General features: G+C 47.6%; 1 protein-coding gene across 6 annotated transcripts in view; it reads left to right on the top strand.

Annotated features, from left to right (window-relative positions):
- The window catches only part of LOC119161804 (uncharacterized), a 268,657-nt gene that overhangs the window by 120,808 nt on the left and 130,272 nt on the right, over window positions 1–17,577 (top strand). For all 6 annotated transcript variants that reach the window (XR_012887672.1, XR_012887673.1, XM_075880544.1 and 3 more), the window contains exon 3: window positions 11,989–12,781. Coding sequence is in view for 4 of the 6 variants with exons in the window: in XM_075880544.1 (XP_075736659.1) it covers window positions 11,989–12,781 (793 nt within the window). In the remaining 2 variants the exon portion in view is untranslated. The remainder of the gene's footprint in view (window positions 1–11,988; window positions 12,782–17,577) is intronic.

The following is a 17,577-nucleotide window of genomic DNA, read 5'->3' as shown; positions in this document are numbered from 1 at the left end:
AATGATGATGAATCGGGCGACATACAGAACGTCCTGAACGACAACGCGAGCTGTGCAGCCTGCTGTAGGATGAATACGATGTAAGTTAGTGGTACGAAGGGACAACCCAGAAATTTGCGTCGTCACTTCTCAAAGCAAGCGGTATAACTGATACCGCAGCTCCAGTGTCAATAAGAGCAGATGCATGAACACCGTCCACAAGCTCGTCACTGACATTAGGGGGGCGGCTCTGAGGGCTTTCACAATGCGATAGCGTCGCAGTCCTTGCTTCTGGGACTGCGACGACTAGTTTTCCTGCTCATGAGCAGCCGCACTTGGCCGCATGGGGGACAGGGAACGACGTCGTGGAGACGGCGATTTTCGAGATGGACCTGGGCGAGACCGAGGTGGCATAGACGGCGGTTCTTCGCAATAAGGGCGGCTGAGTTGGCCAGCAACAGGTGAAGAGATTGGAGCCGGCTGTACGCGATGGCAATAACGGGCCACGTGACCAGCGTAACCGCACGCAAAGCACATGGGTCGGTTGTCGGGTGTGCGCCATCTGTTCACCGGGTTAGGTCTCACCCATGTCGCAAGGGCCGATGGACAGAACGGTGGCTGCATGGTGGACTGAAGCTCAGGCTGAGGGGTTACGTCAACATACATAGCAGGCATACCCGCTGCAAAGGACGGAGGTCGAGCGGCAGCTTCGGTGTAGGTCAGAGGAGCGGGTGCTGGAACGACTTGAGGTGGCCTGGCGACCACTTGCGCGTAACTCAGGGGCGCAGGAGCCGGAGGCTGTCGGAGTGGTATGCAGGCATTACCTCCGCTATTTCCTGTTCAATCGCTCGACGGATTGGAGAGAGAATGATAGTAGCCGATTGTTGAACAGCCGGTTGGTGGGCCAAGCACGGACTCTCCGCGCGAGCGGCGTTCTTTTTGGGTAGACCCACTAGAAAGCACTTGACAGTTCGACCCATTTCAGTGTTCGGCGGCTTCTCTACAACACAAATAACCAAGAGAGAAGCAATCATTCTGTGTCTACACTCAACCATAGAACATTTCAAGAAACAGTACATATATTACAAAGAATTGCGTGTAGGCCAAAGAAGGGTAAATTATATTTAAGAACACTGCCACGCCGCGGTGGTCTAGTGGCTAAGGTACTCGGCTGCTGACCTGCAGGGCGCGGGTTCCAATCCCGGCTGCGGTGACTGCGTTTCCGATGGAGGCGGAAATGTTGTAGGCCCGTGTGCTTAGATTTGCGTGCACGTTAAAGAACCCCAGGTGGTTTAAATTTCCGGAGCCCTCCACTACGGCGTCTCTCATAATCAAATAGCGGTTTTGGGACGTTAAACCCGACATATCAATCAATGTTTAAGAACACTGCACGAAAGCGATTTTGCTTGCGTGTTTAACGCAAACACGGAAGCAAGCAAGAGCAATTTTAAAGGGCTGAAGTCAAAGTGCAGGGTTACTTCTATCGTCCTGACGCATAAGTAGCTTAGAATTAGGTGTTCAAGGAGAAATTCGAGAGGAAAAACACGCTATTGACATATAGGACATTTCGAACTGTTATCCAATAAAGAATTCTTTCAACCAGTTTTTCCGATCATAACGCACTCATAATGTATCATTTTAAAATTAAGCTTGGTGCGTCTGCTCTTGCGACTTAAGCTTTGTAACAAGCATTACCTGCATTTTTACTCCCCCATAACTCTTGTTTGATTTGTGGCAAAAAAAAAGAACGCTTTGCCAGGCTGAACGCGAGAAAGTGTCCCAAATATGTATACTAGCATGTAACACATAACTTCTGCATTTAAATGATATTCCGTTTTTTTATTCATTTAGCACTTTTTGACTCTCCTGTAGAAACTGCTAGCTTCGTGGTGTTCATATTACCATGATGTGATGCACTCTGTTACGACCGAGCCCCGCCGCGGTGGTCTAGTGGCTAAGGCACTCGGCTGCTGACCCGCAGGGCGCGGGTTCAAATCCCGGCTGCGGCGGCTGCATTTCCGATGGAGGCGGAAATGTTGTAGGCCCGTGTGCTCAGATTTGGGTGCACGTTAAAGAACCCCAGGTGGTCTAAATTTCCGGAGCCCTCCACTACGGCGTCTCTCATAATCATATAGTGGTTTTGGGACGTTAAACCCCACATATCATCAATCTGTTACGACCGGGGTTTGCAGACATCGGAGGTTCGGGATGAAGTTGTCGAGGCAAGAGGAAGATAAACTTGAAAAAAGTTTATTTACATTATGTACATAATGAGCTCTTTCTTACATGGAGAGCTCTCGAATCTTGCGTTCCTCTACATGGCGCTCCTTCGAATGAGCCGGTTGGCTCATTATAAAGGGTATGTGCTCCCCAGATCCCTAGATCAGAGAACACGCGCAGATGGTACTGTCTAATCGCAGATCACACACAACCGGCGAGGGAGACGAGCATGCACGGTCCACGTGAACGTGCAATATTGAGGCGTGACCCTGCAGTTCAAGGTGGCGCCAGCGCGGCTCTTCCTCGTCTAGTGTGTGCCGCTGGTCGAGGGGTTTCAAGCTCATGACAGCATACATAAAAGGACCCGCCGAACTGCTCGCTTAATTAGCTGGGCAATTTGCAGCGGCCGCCGTGGTCGCTGTATTTGTTGTCCTCTCTCGAACGGCTTACGGTGTCGTGGCGACACGTGTGACCCTCCGGCTAGAAGGGACAATACCTGGTTGTCATAGGCAGCGGGCTTGTCGGCTACTTGTTTAAAGATCGAAAGAGCGCCACTCCCTCGTCAGCTCCGGCGCCAGTCACAACAGCTCGTTCACCGGCGGGAGATTCGACCTGAGGGGGACTCTAGGCCACTGCCGATGACGCCCAGCCAAGGACTATTTCTCGCTCGTTCCTTGTGGCACTCTTCTGGGAAAAGCATTTATACACACCACGACAGGCACGGGAAGCACCCTGCCCGTACTGAGACAGTCCGTACTGAGACTGCCCGTACTGAGACAATTAGGACAGATCGAGTCCTAATTCTCCAAAAACAACCTTCCTTAAGTAGTAGTACCATACACATAGCAACAATTGGAATATTTCTCTGAGCTTCCGCCAATACTCTCAATCCCAATTCGAGAATAATATTTCCATTAACTGATTTCAAGAAAGCTAACTTTCAAGTGATGCTCTCACCGTGTCATAGCTGTGTTCTAGCGTGAGTAATCCGCTGTAACCTACCAGGTATCATACTCATAAGATAAAGCCTTTTGCATCACGCAATCTTTTAGTTCCCAAAATTTTGTGCCGCCAAAGCTAGTCGTCAGTTTCCTCAGAGCTGACGAAGAGACAACTGTCACGCTGCACCTCCATCAGGAACATCCACATTCGCAAATGCACGACGTCATAGTGCTTCTGCGTGGATAAACTACAATTTTTCTTCCCCTTGCTGTTACTACTCTCAGAAAGCATACACATAAATTCATGAACTAGCATTTCTTGCTTCCAAACCGGACACATGCAAATACAACATTACATTAACAAAAGAATCTTTCACATGAACCCCGAAAAAACTTGCAAGAAATATCTTTGCGTTGCTACACTCAGTCGTACTTAGTTCATAACGTCGCCCCTGCTTATTCACACGTATCTACCATGACGCGGGCTTCTATGCGTGTCGTTTATGCAATCGTACAACGGTTACCTTAGAAAATCGTACAGCGCCTAAGAAATGAACGAAACCAAAAATGGGTTACCTAAACACTATGTAGTAGCCGACATACTTGAAGAACACATTCTAAAATCCAAAACAAACTTAAATCATCAAAAGCTAACTTCAAAACAAAACAAATCTACTAGTGACCATCGTCAAAAGCTTACTGCTGTCTACTTCCTTTTCGGCCGAACGCGTGGTGTCGCTTCCTGTGGGTCTTTCTTGGCGAACGGGAAATGGAACAATGGCAAAACCCATTCGCTTCGCCTCCGACCTCCGCAAAGCTCCTCGCTGGCAAACAGAGTTCTTACACTCGCTCAGTTAATATTAGCGAGCCACGGACCTCGCACTCCCGCGGCCCATCAAACATGCTGTCGATAGAGCGACGAAAGGCTGACCGTCCCCTTCCTTCCGTTAGATATATATATATACAACGCATATTGGCTACCAAAACAATAGAACGCTAACGAAAAGTAAGTTCAAACTAGTTATGTTCAAAACATAGTTGTTTTGTACATAAGTAGTGTACATAAGTACATAAGTTTTATACATAAGTAACAATTATAACATTCCTTTCAACAGTTCTGAGTCAATATTTTTGACAAGCTAACAACTGTCCTCAAAAACCTTCAGTCGAACTCGTGGTGGTCACGCCCGGAACAACCTTCTCGAGAAGCGTGGTGTACAACACGCGCAAAAGTCAATCATCCTGCTACCGAACCCCACGGCCTTCCTCGAAGCAGATTTGCCGTCGTCCGTTCCTGTTCGCGAAACCCACCGACCTTTGTGTTCCGCACCCCGTCCAATGCGCCGGAAAAACAACGGAAGGGTCCCTTTCCCTGTGATCACTTAGGCACACAATGCACTTCTCTTTTCCTTGCTCCTTGGCCGCTCGGACGCTTGCGATACGATACGGCAACTTTCTTGCAATTTTGCGCTACCATTTCAACAAATTCCTCGCACGCGTCGTGATTGTCACCTGCCTGTTTTTAGGACGCTTTTTCCATTTTGCACGCTTGTTGGTGCCGTCTGCAGAACCTTTCGCCCACCTCTGATGCTCATCCACACCCACATGCTTGCTAAATCTTTCGCGCGCACTGTCCTGATGCTTGCCTAGCAATTTATCATTCGAACACTGCCGCATACGATGCGCTTTTCTTTTCCGGCGGCCCGGGTTCATACAATAGAGCCGTCAGAGATGACAACGACTCTTTTCTCACAATTTCCCTCCACCGTTTGAAGCCCCAAGGGCCGTTCCACGCGCTTCCCGCACAGCTGCGACCCATGTGCCGGCACACCTGCCGCACACAAGAAGAGGGTGAAAGAGCGTCGCCAATTGGCTTCTTGGTCCCCCGCTTGCGTGCGGCAAGGGTCCGGGCACGTGCGTTGCGGCTGTGCGGGAAGCGCGTGGAACGGCCCTTACTCAAACGCGTTGTGCTCATAGCGAGCTTTGCTTTACTGTTGCCCTTTGGACGCTTCCTCCCCTGAGCACGCTTCTTTGCGCAGACTTGGGAGCCTTTCGTCCCACTTTGACGTTCTTCATTCATGATATGCTCCTCCACTGTCTCGCGCGCACAGTCCTGGTGATTGCCTATCAGTTCATCATTAGACCGCGGCCGCGTAGATTCCGCTTTTTTTTTTCTTCACTCACCGGCCGCTCAGACGCATGCGATTCAAGCCAGTCAGAGAAGACAACGGGCCTTTTCTCGCGAATCCGCCACGCCGTTTGAAGGTCCTCGTCAAACGTGCCGCGCTGATCGCGAGTTTTGCTGCGCTTCGGTTTTTCGGACGCTTTCTCTGTTTGGCGCACTCCTTGGTGCCAACTTTGGAGCCTTTCGTCCACATCTGACGCTCATCAACATCGTCTATAGGGCTGCAAGGTTCAATCCTCGTGGAACGCTCTGCTAATCCTAACTCCGTTCACACCCTGCTTTGATCGCAAGCTCTTTTCCCTCGGAACGGGCTAGAATCTCAACCATGTCCTTGCAAGTAATAGCCTTCTCTTCGGCCTCAAATGGCACCGCCGCTACGTCGCACCGTTCGTGCACTCCATCTGCAAATGTCCGGCTTGTAGCCTTTTCGGCCTTAAATGGCACCGCCTATACATCGCACTGTTCGTGCGTTACATTTATAGAGGTCTGGCGTGCTTGCTGCGATGCCACACCTTACGATGCATCATTCCTATCTGCTCATCTAATTCCTGCATTTTTTCATATGTTCTTCATTCCTGCACTTTACTTTCTCTTTGTCCCGCTTGCGCTTTTCTTCCTCTTCTTGATCCAATAAATATATATTCCTGAAGTGCTCGATATACGCCTTTTCACTTATGCTTTCGCGAATTACTTCGGAGTTTAGAGAAGATGCTGGCATATCGTCTTCAAAATGTAGATTGAGATCCCAACACATGTTTGGCAAGTTATCCCTCGTTAATCTTATGAGATCCATGACTACTGCTTTGCTTTGGCTCAGCTGTGACAACACAAACCCGCCAGCGTTTGAATTTTGGGTCTGGAGAAATTAAAGCCTGGCAAATCCCACAGCGGAGCCCACAAGCTTAAGCACACAAGTAGCACTACGTGGCCTATACCCCTGTCTAACAGGTTTTCTGTTTCTTTTTCACTCCTCTGCTTTTCCAACATCGCAATTTCTCCCGCAACGCACCCTTCCAAATTCCGCTAAACGCACAAGCTCTTACTGAATTACATAAGCTTTTTTTTCTTAACCTACTTGATCAGATAGACATCAAGTGCTGCTCAGTGCTGAGATAAGAACCACAGTGGCCAGGCAGTTGTTGGTTATATCTATCTTTTAACGGGTCTAGGCTAAAATACTCGATACATCTAAAGCACAAAGCCAGGCACTTACCCGATTACGTGCGGTCGTGGTACGCTGCACCAATCCGGCCGAATTCCGGGGCTTTCGGCTGACCTCCGGTCTATGTCATTCGCAGTCATGGAGAATGACATCCCAACGCTGCCAATCACTTGTTACGACCGGGGTTTGCAGGCACCGGAGGTTCGGGATGAAGTTGTCGAGGCAGGAGGAAGGGAGACTTGAAGGAGGTTTATATACATTATGTACATGGTGAGATCTCGTACATGACGAGCTTTTTCGAGTGGAGAGCTCGCCATGTACAACGAACGCCACTATGCAACTAAACTTCTTATTGACCTCTCTCTAATGTGAATAAACGTTTGTTCTCTGTTTTCCTGTACAAGCATTGCTCCTCGTTTTAAGGAACGAGTCCGACGGGGTGGCCAGCTACCAACGACGAGACCCACCAGACCCAAGTCACAACAACGCTTACATAACTTATAAACAATGTATTGCAAAACGTACCCTCAAGCTTCGTCATAATGTCTGATGCAGTATTTTGTCACAATTAGTTTCACCATGAAGCAAATTATGCCAGTTGGCAGTTCATCCCTCGCAAGCTGTTGAATGGTTGGGAGAAGGTATGTTTATTAGAAATGTTGACTGCCATATATTCGTTTCAAATATATCCTTGCAGTCTTCCAGCAGCTACTTTTTTAGAACTTTTTTTCTTCAACTGTGCAAATAACCGCACACATGCAGCCTACTACTCTGGTCGCGCTTTTAACAGAAGCAGAGCCACATGGCTCCATGGGACAGCTGACCAGCAATGTGACAGCGTTCGCAAAGAAGAGAAACCCACAGAAAAACAAACAAAAAAAAACCGCCGCGGCTGAAAGACGAAAAAAATGGGAGGTTGGCGTAAAGGAAAGCATGTGCTTGGGAGGCTCGGGAGAGAGCACTTTTTTTTTCTTCGGTTCAAACCGGAATTCAGGCCATAGGTGACCGGTGATATGGGCAATCACAGTGAACTGCGGGATACGACGGGTTCCGGTTCGACACCCCACGCGGGTTTGCAGTAGCACGCAAGCATTTTTGTACCGCTCCGTTGAAAAAAAACTCTCCGTGCAATGTCAGTGCTTTAAAAGTTGTATATATTTTTTATAACCATGACTGTGATGATAAGCTACAAAAGCCATGAACAGTGAGAAAACTTATTTATTGCACTAAAACGATCTGCAATGATTTTATGCTGTTCGGGGGGTACTGTCACTTTCACTAGCAGATTAATTGATACCGAAAACACTTTTCATTGTATCATACGTTACTGCAGATAAAAAAAATGCCATTTTAAAGATCTCAGGGGATGCGGATGGCTGTAGCAGTGTGCTAAGAGTTCATTTTGGGATCACTGCTTCGGCAGACATCATCGGTCGATCGATATCAGGCGCCGCACTTATTGAGCGCGTTGAGATATTTTTTTCTAGCCTTCAGTGCTCTATAAGATGTACTACTTCTTAGTCGAAGCCAGATGCTTATTTGAACGCTGATCTTGGTCAAGCTGCGTGGCACAACGGCACATAACCAATGCAGGCAGACATAAACATCGCCGAATAATCGAAACCCTGCGCTTGTTTAACAAACTTTTTCCTTTGGATGCCATCCTGGCACACAGTTTGACCAAGATAAACGCAAATGGACTCGCCCAGTGCTTTGTGTAAACTTACTCTTGAGTGAAGCTTTCACGTTTTTTTTTTTCATAAATATGGGTGCAATGGCCGGCGCTCATCTCGTATGGCAGATATATTTCGCCCGCGTGTTTCCATAATATCTTCGCTATGTGCGCCTGCACGACAATTTATTTCTCAATATAATAGTCGCGTCAAACTTATCCGTAAGCGTTTTTTAGGGTGGAATGCACGCGTACCAGTGATGAAATGCTTTACGCACACTCTGTCTTCAACGTTCCCTACTCAAAGGCTGCCTGTCTCTGTAGCTCTGTTCACAGTCATGGCCCACCTCGTTTTAGATGCGGAGCATCTTATACTCGCGCCTTGTAGTGCGCCGTCCGCGTCGTCCGCGCCGTCCACACCGCTTCTCGAACATTCGACAGCTGACGCGCGCGCATGCGCCGTCGCGCCGTCGCCCACTCTTCCACCATCTGTGCATCCCTTCCTCCTCTACACACCGCGCGCGCTTCACTCCTCCACCATCTGTGCACCCTTCCTCCTCTACACACCGCGTTCGACATCTACAATTCTCCTGATTCTCCAGTGGACGCGCATGTGGCGTCGCGCTTCGAGAACATTCAACAGCTGACAGGGCATGCGCCGTCGAGCTGTATATATACTCAAGGTCGGCGCTCGCTCGCTCAGTTGCCGCTCGTCGGTTGGTTTGTACGGCGCGTCGACGTCCAAGGTCGCGGTGAAATGAATTCCAACGAATCCACAAACACAATGATCGACGTCCCTTCGACCAGCGCCGCCCTTTCGCATACGTGTGTACGTGTTCACTCATTTAACACCCCCTCCTACAACCACGTTAACCAATTTAGCCATCGACCCAAGTAAGTCGCAATTTAACACCCCATTTCACAACCACGTTAACCAATTTAGCCATCGACCCAAGTAAGTCGCACTTTAACACCCCGTTAACCAATTATATGGTCCGCATCCTCCTCAGTGTTCCCCCGAGGGAAGCTGCGGGCAATTTTTTTTTTCTTCGTTTTATGGGAATTATACCTGCGTTTGCCGTTCACGCTCGAGTTGTAGCAGCCATTGGCGGAACAACCAAGCGTGGTTTATGAGGACGAAGATAAACGTGCGACCGCAGCACGAATCCCGAATAATCTAAGGCTTGCGGCGAAGCGGTTCGCCGTCGTCTACTCTTCTCGAACCAGAAGCATGTAGCAGACGGTGCATTCCACAATTCCTCGCTCTTTTACTGGTCACCTATTGACGTCGAATCGGTACAAAATGAACTGCAATGAAGTGGGGAAGAGGAGAGCTTTGGGGACGGAGACTGGCCCTGTCGCCCTCTTGCACCCTTCGGGACCACTACTGGGCATGGCACAGCACCTCTGGGGAGATGGTGTAAAAGGGAAAAGGTGGAAGAAGGAACAAACAGGAGGTTGTGGGCGGGACGTCCCCCCGTCGATGTGCTTGCTTCACGAGGAAGCGAGAAATTTCCCTAGAAGTTGACAAATTTTTCTCTTCCCCTAACTACAACCAGAATACCCTAGACCCAGGAAAATTTCCCTAGAGTTCACAGCACTGCCTGATGATGTAAGAAGCACGCGATATCCATCAGCTCAACCAAACATATACAGTACGAGCTTCTTACACCACTTGTCTCCACGCGCCACCTGACAGGAAAAGCCAGCTATTTGCGAAAATCTGTAGGACAACTTTCCAGCGGGTTCTTTATTTTCTTGGAGCAGGCTCTTCTTTTTCGTTCACGGAATGCTTTTCTCGCTTCTTGTGTTTATGTTGTTTCCAGTTCCAGTAAAGTCCATTGACTTGGGGTCAGCCATGAGGCGCGACAATGCCGTACCAAACTTTCAAGAACAGCAAAAAAAAGACATCTGTGGTCTTTTCATGCTTTCACGGCTATTGAAACGGCTGCAGCTTGCAGTCACGTGGTGAAAAACTCTGTAACACGGGTTAAAAAATTGGCGTGGTTTCTGGATGTTTCACTACAAAAGTCGTAAAAAGACCACAGTCTTGCGTTTGGAGAGAGTGAACAAAACGTTTATTTGATCTGTGTGACAAAATCGGTGAATTGTATTCTGCAGGCGCTGTATTAGAGAATCTCAATCCGTGCAAAGGTGACTGAGCGCATCGAGGCACGTTATACTCGAGCGTTGTTTGGCAGTTATCTTCGAAAACGAATGAACGCATGCGCACCCGTCTTGGAGGCGATTAGTTGTAAAACGCAAAGTGATGGGCAGGAGCCACCACCGATTCCTCTAGCAAAGCGTTCGAAACACTTGCCTTTTTGAGCATCGAGTTGCACTGTCAGGGCCGCGTGATAAATGCTACGGTCCTTAGAATTGCTTATGTGCCTTCTATAATGTAAAGACACCCATACAAAATAGTGACGTGTTGTTATGGTGCCTGAGATATGCACAATAATTGCTTTTTAATTACTTGCTTTGGCCTCAAATAACGCGAAGCACCATACAACAACATGCACAAGCCACTTGTTGCTGTTGATGTGTGTTTCTTTACTTTGTGTTTGTGGGATTTGCGGCCAAACCATGCCATTAGGAAAATACCAACTAGGCCAACAATCAGAATTGCTTTTTGATTGAAAATCACACATGTAACGCTGAAATTTGAGCAGTATTGGTGGGCGCTGCGAATGGCGTTTGCCATTTGGGGTATCGCTTGGTGCCATTTGGGTACTGTTATGGCAGATAAACAGACAAATGTACAGACAGACAGACAGAACAACATTTTTGCGTCGAAGTACCCCAAAAAAGACTATCGTCTTTAAAATCACGTGATAAAAAAACTCCCCAAGAGGTAAAACTAGATTTTGATATTCCTTTCATACGTGCCTCAGAGGTAGGGGTAAAACTGCCATGTACCACCTTTTACTGCAGAATGCTGAAGTAATTTCGAACGCTTGAGAGTTTTCAGAAGTCATGAGCCGCCATACCCCTAAACTGGAATAGTTTTTGCTTACAGTCCAGGCTAAGTGTGCAGATAAAGCCACTTTCCTCCACGAAGGAAAGCACGCGTGGGACACGAGCACGCATCAGCGCATCGCAACGAGCTGGATGCCGACCTTTACGCAGAGTGCGCTCATCACGCCATTTTGCTGGTAATGCTGAAAACACGCTATTTATCCCGTGGTAGGCATTAACAGCTTGCCGTTTCGATGTCGAATGAGGTGCTCATTCTGAGCTCAGTGGCTAACGCTGCGCTCTCGTGAATGAAAGGTGAGACGCTCGATTTCACTCACCAGAGTCTTGAAATATTTTTTTCTTTCTTGCGTTTCCATATGTACAAGTAAGTATACATATATGTCGAATGACGGCAATGCCACCGGCGAAAGCCGGCCAACAGTGTCCTTATTACTGCTATCGTAAGCAAATTGCTTCAACCGTGTACTCGGAAGTACCTGTAGCAAAATTCAAACGTCTCCAAAAAGAATTTTTTAGAGGACAATTATTAGACAAGCATTTGCGATGAAAAATCAGGCGCAGTTTTCTTCAAAGTGACTCTTTATTCCGGTTACTGCTGACCAAATATGGACATACTTGCGTTCTTGCCAGTATTATAGCATAAGGACGCCACTTTTCCATGAACTTGCTGTTGCCCTGTAACTTTCTTTCTTTTATAGCTTTACCTGTTCATTTATTTTGGGGGCAATGTTGATTTTGCCCTTTTTCGACAGAGATTGTGGAGAATGGATTAGTTAATATGATATGATCAATGTCACAATAGCGGTCAAGTCATAACAGAACACAACTGTTCCTCTTGTTCTTTACACAGGATGACAAAGCCAACAAGAAAGCCAGGACGAAGAAAAAAAAGGCACCTTGTGGGACGTGGTATTATAACTTGAGCGAAAAAGAGCGTCGGGCAGAGGATAAAAGGATAGCGCGTGAATTGGCGCACGTGGAGGCAGAATTTTGCGAAATTGAAAAGTTTGAGATCACGTATATGCCTATCGAGTACCGCACGCGAGGCAGTTCACTGAGCCCGCGCACACCACCTCCGAGGAGCTCTCAAGAACCCTCAAAGAGTCCTCATTCTCCCAAGCCGTCCACCAGAGAGACTGGCCTCCTGGAGTCGCTCCACGCCGTGCAGCCTCAGAGACAAGTGGCGTTACGAGAGACCAATGGCATGGTTGTCTCCAGTTTCGACGATGAAGGCGTGCAAACGATTCGAAGGTCACGTCAGAGAATCGTGTCCAACTCTGATTATGATGATGCTGCGAGTCCGCCCAGTACGTTTAAGCGCAGCGTCGCCGATCGCAGAAGGCTTAGCGAAGACGCTGATCAGAGCAATTCGCGCGTCGCGCAGATCTTGAAAGACAGGGAAATGTCTGCCGCGTTGCTCCACTGCATCTCGGAAGAGGACGTTCGAGATGAGAGGGACGCAGAGTGCCCGCCCTCGTCCCTCACAAAAGCTGACATCATTCAAAGGAGGAGGACGAGGATCCAGAAGCATAAAAATATTGAGCTAGTGTCTTCCGGTATCTGCAGTTCTCGTGACGAGGCGAAACCGAAGCGAAGCCTTCTTCAGACGTCTGTCGAAACTCCCAAATCCCGCAGGATTTCAGGTGACGTTGAGTTTTCTGCTTGAGAACTTCGTTTAATTTAGTTTTGCACCTCACGTGTTGGTCTTTGTTTGTTACGTTGTGTAGAAGGTAGCAAACCAAGAAGCGAAATGGTAAATAACTAAATGCACTTGAATGCACACTGCGAATGTATAGCGCCATGTTTGCGGGTCTTCCTTTTCTACTGGTTTGTTGTTTTTACTGGCTAGTTATTTTCACAACTAGCCCAAAAGTACATCGTAACGATATATTGACATAGTTTACTCAATTGAAGGAGTCTTAAGCATGCAGGCTCCATGCAGCCCCCCCATAATTTGTCTTGCTTTTCTCTTGTATTTTCGCCACAACTATGTTCTATGCTACACAGGCTTCTGCAGTCATCACATAGTGATAGACAACACGGAAAGAAAACTATATAGCTTCCAAAATTGGCGTCCAGATAATAGTGATCTTCAAGGTATCTGTCCATCCTGGATCTAAATCCACTTGCGAAATGAACCATATGTGAAGTAAGTCACAGCTTTGCCGCAAAGGCAAATCAGTGAACGCGATAGCAACAAATTGGAAGGTCACGTGCAGAATGGCAAGCAGGTCGAAAATGCCCCACGTTTCTCACGCAGCAATGACGCACGAAATCTACTTGGAGGTACAGATGAACGCAAATAAGCGTCTCAGTTGTTACTTCATTGTGTCTGAAAAGCGCACCCTTTTCGCAAACGGAGGCTGTGCAAGGATTTCCGCAACCTTTGTGCGCCCGGTAACTAAAACAGAATCGTTCCATGTGCGCTCAACGCCGGTCAAGACGTGATCCTCCCCACCGAGATATAAGAGCACCCAAGAGATTATCTACTCCTCTCAATTCTGTGGGCCAAAGTACGCGTGAGAGGTGAAAGCTGCCGCGCGCTCACTGCGCCATCTTGCTGATAATGCTGAAAACACGATAGTTCTCTCCGAGATGCCTGCCAACAGCGGTAAGTAGTAGCTATAAGTAGCTTGTCGTTTAAGCGTTCAAGGAGGCACCCATCGGTGGCTTAGTGGTTAACGCCTTGCAGTGCACATCATGTGCACTGCAAGAAACACCGCGCATAAAAAAGTGTAACTGAATGCACTCTGTCGAAGTGCACATCTCTACGAAAGCGACACCACGAGCATCACGCCCCATATTATTTACGGCCTTCACTGATCGCATGCAGCTACTAGTGCAGAGCACGCATTGCTTGCTGTAGCAGCTCACCAGCGGTACGCGACACCTGGATTACGCGCTGCACTGTTTTGGGCCTTAAACAACAGATGCGAGAAGGGGGCATCAAACTTCAGTTCATGTCTCACGTCATTTACACGAATTGTATAAGGCTGTAGACATAATCAGTGGTGACCAAGGTTGTCAGCAGTGTTGTACAGGATCTTCTAAAACAAAAATTGGCAGAACCTCCATACAGTGTGAATCGATGATATGCGACGCGCGAGTGAGGAAGGTTGATATGTCACTTCAAAATCAGCACAACGTGATGAGGCGCACGAACGTAGTACACACTAAACATAAGTACAAAAGTTACGCCCACACACGTGCCCAGAAAAGACGAAATTTGTTTAGTTGCGTAATGACGGCACCGCTAACATTTGCAATACCAGCACCAGTAGTGTTGTCCGGAAACGTGTACAAGCCTTCCGTGTATTTATTATCATGCTCACGTCTGCCCCGCCGCGGTGGTCTAATGGCTAAGGTACTCGGCTGCTGACCCGCAGGGCGCGGGTTCAAATCCCGGCTGCGGCGGCTGCATTTCCGATGGAGGCGGAAATGTTGTAGGCCCGTGTGCTCAGATTTGGGTGCACGTTCAAGAACCCCAGGTGGTCTAAATTTCCGGAGCCCTCCACTACGGCGTCTCTCATAATCATATGGTGGTTTTGGGACGTTAAACCCCACATATCAATCATCTTGCTCATGTCTGTCACTTGTGTTCGTCGTTCATTCACGCCACATAATACAAAATTTGGTATATGTAAAGCTAGTGAAACGGCTGCGAGCGCACTGTAGCATGTAGTCACGTTTTACATGACACTGATGTGGTTATGATGTTTGGAGATGTCGTTTACTTTTGTCATCCATTCTGGTTACTGATTACCAAATTTGGTATATGTGAAGCTAGTGAAACCACCGCGAGTGCTCTATGACCGTAGTATGTAGTCATGTTTTACATGGCATGCAAATCCTGATTGTCATGTTTGGAGGTGTCACTTGCCTTCGTCGTCCATTCACGTTACGAAATACAACTTGTGGTATAAGGGAAGCTAGCGAAACGGTTGCCAGTGCATCATAATTGTGTCATGTCATCATGTTCGTACATAACACGCATGTAATGATTATCATGCTTGCACCAGTCATATACCTTCATCATCCATAGCAAATTTGGTATATATGGAGCTAGCGAAACGGCTGCAAGCGCACTATGAGTGTAGCACGTGGTCATGTTTTACATGACAGGCATGTCATTATCATGTTGGACGTATAATTTACCTTGTCATGTCATATTGTCATGTTCATACATGACAAGCACGTGATTATTGTTTGCACCAATCATATACCTTCGTCATCCATTGACATCACGTAACACCGAATTTCGTGTATCAGAAGCTAGCTAAAGGCCACAAGCGCGAGACTCGCGCGTTGGATTTTGTGCTGACCGGTTGGCGTATTTAGAATGGCTGGTCCCGCATCGCACAAAAGAGAGAAAAGCAAAAAGTGCGAGGATGACGCCTGCGCCAGCGTCAGGATTGCTCGCGCGCGATTGCTTCGCCTCTGGAGCTGACGTCCTGGTGATGCGCGTGCTGGTGACGCAGCGACACTAACTAAACTTGAACACCTGCACCTCATTTTCAGCCATGCTCTCAGCTCTACCATTATTCCTCTCCGGCTAAGTGGCGCAGCGCCCACCATAATCCATGGTAACGCTCGCTCACTGGAATCCATGGACTCGCACACTGAATTCCGTGCCGACCAGTTGTGTCCTCATGATCTGTGACGACAGTGCAGCTCTGGCTGACTGGATTAGCCCTACGCTATCTACTGTCGCAGACAAGAGCTCTCGCAAGTGGTGCCCCGTCCTCGGACTCCTTTGACCGTGTTTCATCTTTCCTATCTCTTATGTCGTCACTCACTGACTTTGCGCATCTCTCTCTCTCTTCCTCTATACCTTTTATCCTATCCTTTTGATCCTTCTTCACCCCCATCCTTTGTGAGCTACTGTTGAGGTGTCACACGCCGATGCAGACAGTTACTGGGCTCACTTTTCTCTTCTTTTCCCTCTTACAACCAGAATCTCAATCTTCAGCCATACTCCTCGCTCTGCCATTTTTTCTCTCCGGCTAAGTGGTGCAGCCCCCGCCATAATCCATGGTAACGAGGGACGGGGTCGGGGATACACAATAGGGTAGGGAAGAAAAGATTTCCGCTGGGTGCTCTACCTATTCAGGCGCCACGGAAGCCTAGGAGAGGGCATTAACCCCTCAAGACTGCCCGCTTCGTGGTCGTTTAAAGCAAAGACATAGGGCAAATTTTCCCTCAGCCACTAATCTCTAGAAGTTACGCCGACAGTCTCAATGTCGTCGTCGCGGAGTCATGGAAACACAGAAAAGTGTTTACGGCTGTTCCATCGTGCGGGAGCACTCTCAGCCTTTCGGTGCCTTGGATGGATCTTCACCGTGCGGTGGCGGTACAGTGTACTAGAAGGTGGCAGTGGAGTGAACGAGGCGGCTGCGCCGTATCTCGGCTGATTCTTTGGCGGGCGACAGTAGCGGCAGCGCTAGAGTCGCATGATACTGAAGATCTCAGAAGCGTCTGCATTTGGAGCGCACTCGAGTAGCCCGCGAAAGCGTGTATTTGCTTGTTTTTAGCACTTTTAATGCATTTTAGAGCCTGTATCAGTGTATGCATACCTGCTGAGCGCAATAGTGCACGATTAAATATGCAGACACGCAGTAATTGCATCAGGACATTCACTCTTTCAAGAGCCTGTCAACAACAAAAAAAAAGAAAACATGTAGTGCAATCAGAATTTGCACGGATCCGCCTAGTTTTTCACTCAAGCAGCGCTTTGAGCAGCGCTACGTCATAAGTGGCTACTGCCGAGCTACTATGAGGGAAATATCAAAACCGCGAATAAATCATACACTAGTTTTGTCGGCAGTTTCTATATCCAGAGCACTCTTCCTCATATAAGTCCACACGCCCTCGATTGTTTCATGAGAAACCCGATTATAAGTAATGTTGTCACCACATTTATATCGGTGACAACTTAGTTTTATAATCTCAGTTTTGCAGAAGATTATATTTAATGCTTTCTGAAAGGCTTTTTTGTTTTCACCGCATGCTTTCACGCTCACTTTGATTCTTTTGTACAAGCTCCAGGAGGCCGAGCCAGAGAACCGAGCTGAAAGAACGCCTGTGCCTCCTACTCAAGAACTCTATGCCAAAGGGCTTATCTTGAACTTATTAAAGAGTGTCAGTTGTATAGTATACATAGCCCGTCTGTTACTCGGCGCAAATTCACTGTAACCAGTTCTCATTTTGTATCGACAGCTTAAATTGTACTGCTTTCCTAATATTATATTAGCGTAACGCCGTTGCAAGCGAAAAAAGTTATGACGATGTTTAGTAATATAGGTGTAGTTTTCTTATGTGTCAAAAGTGTAGGCAGGCGTTGGTGCATTTTGTTTTGAGAAAAATAACTTGTATATGTACACAGTAAACACACGCACACAAATATATATATATATATATATATATATATATATATATATTG

Source organism: Rhipicephalus microplus, chromosome X, assembly GCF_043290135.1.
Source record: "Rhipicephalus microplus isolate Deutch F79 chromosome X, USDA_Rmic, whole genome shotgun sequence".
NCBI lineage: Eukaryota > Metazoa > Arthropoda > Arachnida > Ixodida > Ixodidae > Rhipicephalus > Rhipicephalus microplus.
This window is presented reverse-complemented; position numbering and strand designations above follow the sequence as displayed.